Below are 10,832 nucleotides of genomic sequence, written 5' to 3'. Positions count from 1 at the left end.
AGGTACTAGTCAGTGATGTGTTTGTGTGTCTCCGTGTTTGTGCTGTGTGAGTGTTCAGGTATGTGTGTTGTGTGTGAGTGTTCATGTGTATATGTGTTTGTGCTGTGTGTGAGTGTGAGTGTGTGTGTTTGTGCTGTGTGAGTGTTTGTGTGTGCATGTTTGTGCTGTGTGAGTGTGAGTGTGTGTCTGTGCTATGTGAGTGTTCGTGTGTGTGTTTGTGCTGTGTGAGTGCTCATGTGTGCATGTTTGTGCTGTGTGTGAGTATTCATATGTGTGTTCATGTGTGTTTGTGTTGTGTGTGAGTGTGAGTGTTCGTGTGTGTGTTTGTGCTGTGTGAGTGTTCGTGTGTGTTTGTGCTGTGAGTGTTCATGTGTGTGAGTGTTCGTATGTGTGCATGTTTGTGCTGTGTGTGAGTATTCATGTGTGTGTTCGTGTGTGTGTGTTTGTGCTGTGTGAGTGTTCGTGTGTGTGTTTGTGCTGGATGTGAGTGTTTATGTGCACTGTCTGGGTATTGAATGTGTCTGTGTGTGTATGTTTGTGTTGTATGTGAATGTTCATGTGTGTGTGTGCATGTTTGTGTTGTGTGTGAATGTTCATGTGCATGACTGTGTGTGTCTGTGTGTTGTATATGAGTGTCCATGTTTCTGCGTATTTGTGCTGTGTGTGCATTCATGTGCACGTCTGTGTGTTGTGTGTGAGTGTGTGTTTTGTCTCTCTGTGTGTGTCTGTGGTACACTCTCACATGAGCATTTGAATTGAGGTACACGCACACACTTTAAATACTCAGAGACCAAGCTATGAGATCGTGCTGTTTATTGGGGATGCAACAGGGCAGACCTTTAAGAACATGAGAGAAGAGAAAAGTGTCTCCTCTCCTCTGCTTCTAGAGGCAGGAGAGTGAAGAAAGAAACCCTAACTTGTACTTGGTCCCACTCTGAATCAGCTGTGGGCCTGAGCCATGGTGGGGTGGGGAATGGGCCACTCTTGGTTGTCTGTCCTTCAGTCTCCTTTTCTTGAACACACAGCCTGCTCCTATCATAGGCAGGAACAGGGACAAAGGCCCCAGTGTATGAGATGACCTCAGTCTGAGACCTCAGGAGCCAGGCAGAGTAGTTGGAGAATAAGCCAGAGGCTGGGCAGAAGAGGAAGGGCTGGAAGCCCGGAGGCAAGATGGTGGCTTGGCTGGGGGACTGCAGCCAAGGAGAATGCCATAAGTTTGCAGGGAGGCATTTCACAAACTGAGTCATCCAGCCCTGTCCAGGCTCAGGGAGACCCGGGCTGGGAGAAGTGGAGTGGCCAGAGCCAGATGTACAAGAGCAGGGCTGGCAGGGTACAGACAGTGTGTAGACAAAGCTGACAGTGGGTTGGGGAGAGGGCAGTGAGGGGCCCAGAGTGGGGTCACAGGGTGGCAGGAGGGCACAGGGCCCTCTCTACCGGCTGGCTTTCTTGGAGGGGGCACTCAGACTGGAGCCCTTGCCCAGGGTATCCTTGTAATCACTGGTACTGCCCCGACTTCTGCCCTCCCCGCCGCGGACGCTGCACACTCCAGAGATACAGCTAGTGCTGTTGGCCACATAGCCGCCGCTGACCGAGCTGGGCCGGAAGCCGCCACTGGTGCTGCTGATGATGGCTGTAGGAAAGAACCTGAGTCAGTGCCCATGCAGCCAGAGCTGGGCTGAACCAAAAGAGGCCTCCCATCCCCAGGACAGATGAGGCAATTCTCAGAGTACTGGGTGGGTGGGGGCTCTGGTCACAGCCTGCCGCTGGGGAAAGGCCCCAAAGACCACTTCCTGCTATATCTTATCCTTGGCTTGATCAGTTTATACCCAATCTGGCTGATTCTTGCTCCATTTAATCTCAGAGACCTGTTTCTTTGTCTAGTGACCAACATAACCACCTGTATTTCTGGACACTTACCCACTGCCCCTTCTATTAGCCTCTTTGTTGAACTCAGAGATCCAATACTATTGGCTTGATCTCTAAGACCCCCTTTCTCTGATTCTTCTAGCCCCTCTGATCCCCCAGCCTAAATCTGATTGCAACTCACATACCTGGCTCCCCTTGCCTCACACAGATCTATAAATTATTTTCTTGCAACATGTCCTTTGTGTCCCCATCTCCTATGGCAATAGCCTTCCCTAGCTGCTACCCCCTGGAACCAGATAGAATGATAAGGAGGAAAAAGCCTTGGGTTGGAAGTCTAGAGGCCTGATTTCTGACTGTGCCTCTGGCATGTGGTTACTGTGTGATCTTAGGCAAAGATTTTTCCCTCTCTGGTTCTTAGATTAGAGCCAGATACAGGGTTCTTAGATGCAGGGTGTGACTAAGGTCCTCTCTAGTCCCCAGATTCTATAATTTTAGGACAAAGACCATAAGTACTTACAGATGCTGACAGGGGAGGGAAATTCTCCTGACATTCTGTTAAGGAGAGAAATAAGAGAGGGCAGTCATCTGACCCACAGTCTCTTTTGCCTGGAGGCAAATCCTCAGAGCTACTGAACCTGCAGGCTTGACGTGGGAGTCTGAACTCTAGGGATCTTTGACACAAGAAGAACCTGAGACACTTTGGGGGCAATCTGAAATCTTTGGAGTGATCAGGCAGCCACCCAAGCCCAAGAATAGTTTGCATGATATGTGACGTGCATTCTCCCCAAGTGTTAGGCCCACACACCACGGCCTTCCATTTCCCCAGAACATTAGGGAACCTGGAGGACACCCCTGACAAGCTCACATTGAACCTGGACAGGTAAGGAAGATGGAAGAAGAAAGCCCAATATAGTAATGAGTTGTTGTTTTTTTTTGGGGGGGGGGGCAGTAGAGTGTTCCCAGGTGCACCCTGAGAAGTCATGAGGATTACATGAACCAATCCACTCAAAGCAGTTAGCACAGTACGTGGTATGAAATAAGCACTCGAGTCTTGATTAAAAAAAAAAAAGTTGGCATCGAGTGATTTTAACTGATGGCAACCCCACATGTGTCAATAGAACTGTGATTCATAGGGTTTTCAATGGCTGATTTTTGCATCAGATCTTTCTTTCGAGGCATCTCTGGGTGGACTTGAACCTCCAACCTTTTGGTTAGCAGCTGAATACATTAACCTTTTGCATTACCCAGGGACTCTTTGATAAAAAAAAAAAAATTCTTTGATAGGTATTATTAATTACTAGTATTATTCCTATCACCTGCCATCCTCACAGCCCAAGAACTCATCTTTTCTGGATTAGGATGTGTTAGGTTTTCTCCTTTGGTTCTTCCCAAACCCTTGGGGATTTCATGCCAAAGCACCACGCCCCACCCTCACCTGCACTCCTCGCCCTCCAGCAGCTTGCGGTAGGTGGCGATCTCCATGTCCAGGGCCAACTTCAGGCTCATGAGCTCCTGGTACTCGCGCAGCATCCGGGCCAGCTCCTCCTTGGCCTGGTACAGGGCAGCCTCCAGCTCATCCAGCTTGGCCCGGGCGTCCTTCAGGGCATTGTCACCCCGCTGCTCAGTATCAGCGATGGCCTTCTCCAGATTGGAAGCCTAAACAAGATGATTGGAGAAATGAGAAAACCAGAAGGGGTCATTGGAGTCATCGACATCAAAATCTCTCTCATTCTTTAAGATTCCAGGGCAGAGATGCCCACCTGCACCCTTCATACCACCATGTTCTGTTCTACCATCGGAACCCCTTTGGGGCTGGAAAGTTCATCCTTAGCTCTATCTCCTCTCTCTTGTGCTTAGATGTTAGTGGTGTTGGAGACTAGCGCATCTTGCTCCCCCGAGATGATGGTTAACTTAACACCTCAGTTGAGTGCAAAGACATCTACTCAGCAACACTGTGCTAAGGATACAAAATGAATAAGGGTAAGGTCGGCTTTCTGCTCTCAACTTGTTAAAAGTTTGGAAGGAGAGGTCATTGTAATATGGAGTTGTAGGTGCAACAATGGCAGCTGCTCGGGTGCAGGGGACCACAGACAAGGGCACAGGGAAGGCGATTCCCCAGGGTAGCTATTATTTACCAAACACCTACTGTATTCCCGACACTACACTCAGTGCTTTACGTGCCTTAGCTCATTTAGTCCTTACAGCACCCTGTGAAGTGAGGCCCAGTCACTTGCCCAAGGTGACACAGCTACTAAGTGCTTCATCTCAGGGGATAGCAGAAAGAACACTGGACAATGAGTCAGAAGACCTTGGTTCAGATCACAGCTGTGCTACTTACCAACTGTGTCACCCACTGAAGCTCTTGGAGCCTCAGTTTCCTCGTACATAACAATGGGAGTGATAACTCTTGCCTCACAGGGCTGTTGGGAGTGGTAAGTGTGATGAAATGATGGTGTTGCTGCTATTGGTATTACATAAGTACGTCTTATCTCAACACCTCCTTAAAGCTGAAGCTGTATCCTATATTCCTAGAAGGGGCCCCAGGAAGTCCTTCAAACATATTTGTTGAAAGCACTTTAATGGGTGCTCCCTGGGCTCATGTCTCCTTCTCAGTCATCAAATAACAGATATTTATTAAGCTGCTACCATTTGCCAGGCCCTATGCTAGATGCTGGAAAAAACAAGGGTTAACAAAGCAGCCAGCTCTTTGCCTCCAAAGACCTTTTGATCTAGTTGGAGGTAGGGGGGTTGGTGTGTTGGGCATTTTCAAAAAGTGTGATGAGTACAGGGCAAGCACAAGTGCCAGGAGGGCATGGGAGGGCAGGGGGTTAAAGAAGATTCCCTAGGGGAAGAGGCTTCAAAGCAGAGGTCTGTGGGGAAGAAGGCGAGATGGCTCCAGGGTGTCCTGCTCAATCTCTTCGAGGCAGTGACCTCACTGGCCTTTTCTCCTCTCAAGGGTGAGATCAAAGGCCGACTTCCTTGGCCAACTCCTCCCTCCCTGCACTCAAGCTTGCCTGCCCCTGGCTATGGGCAGCCAGCCCCCTTACCTGTTTCTTCACGTTTTCAATCTCTGAGCGGATCCTCTGGATGAGCCGGGTGAGCTCCGAGATTTCGTTCTTGGTATTTTTGAGGTTATCCCCATGCTGGCCAGCTGCCAGCTGCAGTTCCTGGAACTGGAACCACAAATCACAAGGTGGGTGATATCATGGGGGGCAGGGCATATTGGACATGTGAATGGACATGGCTTCTGCTCCAGGGATGATCAGGCTCAGCTCTTGGGCCTGCAGGGGCCACTGTCTCCACCCCAGGTTCAGCCCTGCTCACCTTGGTCTGATACAGGGCTTCAGCCTCGGCCTTGCTCTTCAGGGCAATCTCCTCATACTGACTACGGATCTCATCAATGATGCTGTCCAGATTCAGGTTGCGGTTGTTGTCCATGGATAAGATGACAGACATGTCGCTGATGTGTGACTGGATCTGAGTGATCTCCTGCAGGGGAAGAGCAGATGGTCTTGGGGCTTGACCACTGTCTAAGGCTGGCGTTGGGCAACCTCCCTCAAGCTAGGTGAGAAAATTTCAGCAGTGCCAACTTCAAGGCTCAAAACCCAAAGCAAGGTCACTGTCAGGCCCCAGACAGATTCCCACCACCATGGTGAGAGGGCCCTGACCTGTTTCCTCCTACTCACAGGGAGGAGATTCTGAAGACTCTTAGGGCTGAAATGGGAGTTGAATGGCTAACTTGGGGGCCTCCCTCCACTGGATCTCTCCCAGCCCCCAAAATAGAGTTGCAAGTACTGATTGGCCCGAGATGGATGGAGTGGAGAGACAGACTTACAGCATCAAAAAGGCACTTGAGGAACTTGATATCCTGGTCCATGGAGTCCACCTTGGCCTGCAGCTCCACCTTATTGGCATATGCCACATCCACATCCTAAAAGATGCCCAAGCCATCTGTCAAGTTGTGCCAGTGCAGCCTGAGAACACAAGCCCTACCCAGCCTGCATGCCCAGTGGGGGTACAAGGGAAAGGAGATGAAGGAGCAAAAGGCCCAGCCCACCCCATCCCAAGGATCTGCTCCCTCTGCCAGGGTGGTTGCTCCCCTCCAGAAGGCCAGCTGTCAGCCATCTCTCTTTTTTCTGAGCCAGGCCTTTCTGGCTGCACTGGAAGCCCCTTTGTGCCATCCTTGCAGGAGAAGGAGCCTCTCTGTGATTCTTCTCTATGGATAGCCCACGCCCACATAAAACCTTCAGTAAGGATACTCTCGCCATCATCCTCCTGCCTTCTTTTTTTTTCCTGAATAGTCTTCATTGTGGTTTTTCTCAGCCTTTCACTTCGCTCTTTCTGAAACAGTTTGTTTTCTGGCCGATAGTGGAGAACATTGGCAGACTCAACACCTCCTGGTCCCAGAGCAGCCCCTGGGAATCAGGGCCTGCCTTCCCTCTTACCTTCTTGAGCAGCACAAACTCGTTCTCTGCAGCTGTCCGCCCGTTGATTTCTTCCTCATACCTGTGGGAATGTCAGAGCTCTGCCATGTAATCCATCTTACTGAGAGCCCTCGCTTGCCCAGGGAAGACCCTGAGTGAGGATTGATGTGTCAGACAGAGGGCAGAGATGCTGAGGGGCCAGAGGGGCCAGCCAGGCAAGGAGGGCTTCCTGGAGGAGGGTACATGGCAAACAAGTTTGTAAGAAGGAGATTATTGAAGTCTCAGCTTGGAAGATGAGGAAGAAGCATGTGGGGTGACTATCCTGTGAGAAATCTTGGAGGAAGCAAGAAGCAAGCTGCTCCCTCAAAATTTGAATAAAGCCTTACAAATTGCAAAGTGCTCCCACATGTGTTTCCTCAGCTGCTCCTCACCGTAATTCTGGGAGGTAGATGAGCTTACCCCCATTTTACCCAACAGGACATTGAAGTGCTGTGAGAATGTGAGAGACTCTCCCAAAGTTCCCTTACCCCAGAGCCAGAGATAACTCTCTGATCACTGCCTGGTGGACTGGACGTTTGTCCAGGTGCCATGCCAGAGACTGCAGGAGCAGGGAAGAAGTTCCAGAGGTTTGTCGGGGTTGCTGTGTTTGGTGTGACACGGGACACTGTCCCCAGCCTCCAAAAATTTCAAGCCCTGCTGCAGAAACTAGGGCATCTGCCCAGTCCCCCAAGAGCCAGCACCTTCGGGATTAGCTCAGAGGGACAGGTGCAGTCATCCCATTACAGTGAGTCTCCTCCTTGCTCACCTCTTCTTGTAGTCCTCCACCACGTCCCGCACGTTCCTCAGCTCCGAATCCAACCTCACTCTGTCCCCGGACAGTGTCTCCAGCTGCTTCCGCAGGTTGCTGATGTAGCCCTCAAGGATGGGCTCCAGGTTATTCTTGCAGTTGTTCAGGTCCAGCTGCTGCAGCAGCTCCCACTTGGTCTCCAGCACCTGGTTCTGCTGTTCCAGGAACCGCACCTGGAACCCAAAGGCCAGAACATGTCGAGCCTCCATGGATACAGTCATAGCTGCCTCCTGCAGGGCACTATGACAAGTGTTCAGCCTGCATTGTCTCCTTTTCCCTGTACCACAGCTGCATGGGGTGGATGAATCATTAGCCTCTATTTGATGGAGAGGAAACTGAGGCACAGGGAAGTTTAACAGCTTTCCAAGGTCCAACAGTTAATAAGTGGTGGAGCCCAGACTGAACCCAAACACATGTACCCAATCACCCAGAACCCACCATGGGCAAACCTGCTCAGGACATGGGTGTACCCAAAAATACCAGGACAGAAAAGTGTCCAGGTCCATCTTGTTGGAAAGGCTGACTATCCTGAAGAAGGGAGCCAGCTCTTCATTTCATAACATGCCAAATCTCAAATGAAGGCTTCTGGGTATGTAAATTCCTACATCAGGCCCCAACTCCATCTTTGATCCTAGCTTCTACCCTCTCCCCTGAATCCCTTTTATCAGAGTCATCCTCTCTAAAGCAAAAATGGCATGTTGCACAATGTGTATAGACTGGAGGCCCCTTTCCATTGCTGCCTCCCATGGGGCCAGGAAACTGACAAGAGGTGCTGGTCTGCACAGACCTTTCTTGTTTGATTTGGGGACCACAGCTTTCAAAATCTGACTTAACCTACACTAGCATGGCTTCCATTTAAATAAGGTTGTGTTCGCTATGGTCAGAAACACAGACAAGAGGAAAATCATCTGAAATTCACCATGGAGGTGAAATTCAAAAGCTGTCTCCAGCAGAGCATTCAGAATTTGGTTTGGTTTAACAAGCCCTAACTTTTTCATATATATCTATAAGGCTGAGCACTAACCACAGAGTAAGCCCTACAGTCTAAGCACCACAGTACACACCTGGACACATCTGGATTTACCCATTTTCTCTGGCTGCCAGAGGCCAAGGGTTTATATTCAGGAGACTGAAATTATTTGGGAAGTGTTCAGGCCTTTGAACCTCTTCCCCTCTGTCCTTGGACAGCCACTTTTGTCAACAAGAGGTGCCTGTCTTCATATTCATCTTTTTTTCCATGTCTCTAGACTTTGGCCCTTAATAAGGTTTGACCAGCCCAGCCAAGAATCAGTGCACTCTTTTCCCCAGATTCCAATCATCAGAAAGCCTTGACCATCCATATATAAAACAATTTCAAAGAGCAAGAAGCCACAGAGATGTTCGTAAACCCTGAGGCTGAGCAGAGGGCAGCAGGGAAGCATCCGATGGGAAGCCTAGAGCTGCAATGGGGAGGCTAAGCTGTGATGGCCATGTGACTTTCTCAACCACAGGCTTTGTCCTGGCTTGACCTGTCCTCAGTGTCTAAATGTAACATAGCCCTCTAGTCTTTAGTGCTGGGTCTGGAGACAGGGGGCTAAGGGCCCATCTTGATCTTTCTTTTCCTTCCAAATGACCTTGGCCATGGTGTTTACCTCCATGCCTCTGCTAACTTATCTGTAAAATGGGTATAATAGTTTCTTAAAAGTCAGAGGCCTATCTGTGCTGGATGATTCTTTGGATCTCTTCCAGTCCTTCTATCCTTCCCCTTCTCAGTACCTGTCCCTAGCCCTCCTGAGATAAAAATGATTGCAACAATAACCACCATTTTGGAGTATTTAGTGTGGTACATTGTGCCAAGATCTTCACGTGCCCTTTATTTTTAAAACCTGACAACAGCCCCGAGAGATAGGCCATTGTCTCCATTTAAAGATGAGGAAATGGAGGTACAAACAGGGTTATGAAAATTTCCCAAAGCCACACAGCTGGCAAGTGATAGGGGCAGGGCTGAAGCCAGGTCTGACTTCAGAGCACTCTCAAGAGCTCCTTAAAACTACACTATTCCGCTTCTCAAGGGAGCCCTTAACCTATGAAACAAACCCCCTAGCTGAAATATCTGTGAGCGACCTCACACTGGTGCTGCAGATCCACCAGTTCACTGACTGATGAACAAGCTCAGCGTGCAATGGAAGGAGACCAAGCCTCCCTGGTTACTCTGGGTGGGTTCCTTCTCACTGGCCTTCTCTGCATCTCTGACACCAGCCTGGCTCTTGATAGTAAGGAGCAGGTCTCTTCCCTTTGGATCTCCTGCTAGAACCCCTGATCAGCCTCTTCAAGTGGTGAACAGACCTTATACAAGTCACCCTGACCAGGGAAAGCACCTGCCTTGTCCACAGGAAGTGCCTCCCCATATCTGGCTTCAATCCCTCCTGCTATAATAAAACCTCATGTGCCAAGAAGAAAAGAGAACGGATGTTTAGATGTTCCCCCAGGTCCTAGCAGACCCACCTTATCAATGAAAGAGGCAAACTTGTTGTTCAGAGCCTTGATCTGCTCCCGCTCCTGGGCACGCACTTTCTGGATCTCAGGGTCCAGCTCCACATTGAGGGGTTCCAGGAGGCTCTCGTTGACAGTGACCTGATGGATGCCTCCAGGTGGGCACACAGTCGGACACACGGGCCCCAGGGCCACACTGCCAAACATGCTGCCTGCAAAGCCGCTGGCCCGGCCCCGGCCAAACCCATAGCCTCCACTCTTTCCATTACCACCGGCCACATTGAGGGAGATGCTCCGGGTGCCCCCCAGGCTGTAGAGGCTCCGACTGCCGAAACCCCCGCTAAGCCCTTTGCTCACTGCCCGGTAGGAGGACGAGCTGCCCCCAGAAAGCACTGCTGAGCAGCCACTGAAGCCCCCCTTGGTGGCAGCTCCGGACTTGCAGGTGAATTGGCGGCTCATGTTGCTGGTAGAGATGAAGCTCAGACACAGGAGGGAGGAAGCCAAAATCCCATACAGTTCTGCTGGTTATGGTGAGGACTGAGAGGTCCCCTTATATGTGCTTAGCACTGGGGCTCCTGGAAGGGCAGTCAAGAGCTTAATTCGTGGGTTTGGCTTGCCTGGGAGCAAGAAGTCATTTTCCCTATGCTGAGCTAGAGATCAAGCCCTCCCCACCTCTGAAACAACACGAAACCTTCAAATTGCTGGGCTTGCAAGCCTTGCTCATGTAATTTGGGTTTTATCTAATTAACCTGTTGTTATAGGGTAATTTGCCCCAGGCCCCAGCCTCTCTAGGGGGATGTCACTGGCACCTCACCATCCCCACGCTGATTAATCTTTTCAGGGTTCTTGGCTTCCACGTGGGGGCTCAGGGGACAGGGTTGTGATGGAGGTAGACAGAACTCCCTGGACAGGGAAGGCCACTGGGCAGGGCATCTGAGGGCTCCAACCACAGCTGTGTCCTTCCTAGAAAGGGGTACATCATTCTAGCATTCACCCCTCTCCCAAGCCTCTTGGAGACATAGCCCACTGATTGCCTCTGCTATTAACCCACAGAGGACAGCAGTTCTATGCCAGGGTAATAGAGATGGAGTGACCCTCCTCTGGCATGGGACATGAGCAGAACCAACCACAGGCATGTGAAAGCAAGTTCTCGGGGGAACAGGATCTCCACTCTTCATCTCTCCAAACTCCCATCATAAGGCAGGCTGGAGGCTGCGTGATGG

The 10,832-nt window shown here is 50.4% G+C and overlaps 1 protein-coding gene across 1 annotated transcript; it reads right to left on the bottom strand.

Annotated features, from left to right (window-relative positions):
• Positions 1–1,430: 1,430 nt before the first annotated feature.
• Positions 1,431–10,149, bottom strand: KRT71 (keratin 71). The gene is made up of 9 exons (XM_003405036.4): positions 9,622–10,149; positions 7,096–7,310; positions 6,312–6,372; positions 5,702–5,797; positions 5,191–5,355; positions 4,914–5,039; positions 3,302–3,522; positions 2,384–2,418; positions 1,431–1,630 (listed from the first exon to the last, which is right to left on the bottom strand). Exons 1-9 carry the CDS (start codon positions 10,066–10,068, stop codon positions 1,431–1,433), a joined length of 1,566 nt encoding a protein of 521 aa, XP_003405084.2. The 5' UTR covers positions 10,069–10,149.
• Positions 10,150–10,832: the final 683 nt, after the last annotated feature.

Source organism: Loxodonta africana, chromosome 4, assembly GCF_030014295.1.
Source record: "Loxodonta africana isolate mLoxAfr1 chromosome 4, mLoxAfr1.hap2, whole genome shotgun sequence".
Lineage (NCBI taxonomy): Eukaryota > Metazoa > Chordata > Mammalia > Proboscidea > Elephantidae > Loxodonta > Loxodonta africana.
The sequence above is the reverse complement of the archived record's forward strand: the minus strand, read 5'-3'. Positions and strand labels throughout refer to the sequence as shown.

Excerpts from the sequence above, each read along its gene's own strand:
- KRT71 (XM_003405036.4), bottom strand. The coding sequence starts at position 10,068 with ATGAGCCGCCAATTCACCTGCAAGTCCGGAGCTGCCACCAAGGGGGGC. Across the intron at positions 5,356-5,701 it reads TCAAGTGCCTTTTTGATGCT|GAGATCACTCAGATCCAGTC; the intron begins GTAAGTCTGTCT and ends CTTCCCCTGCAG. Across the intron at positions 1,631-2,383 it reads TCCCTCCCCTGTCAGCATCT|CCATCATCAGCAGCACCAGT; the intron begins GTAAGTACTTAT and ends TCTTTCCTACAG.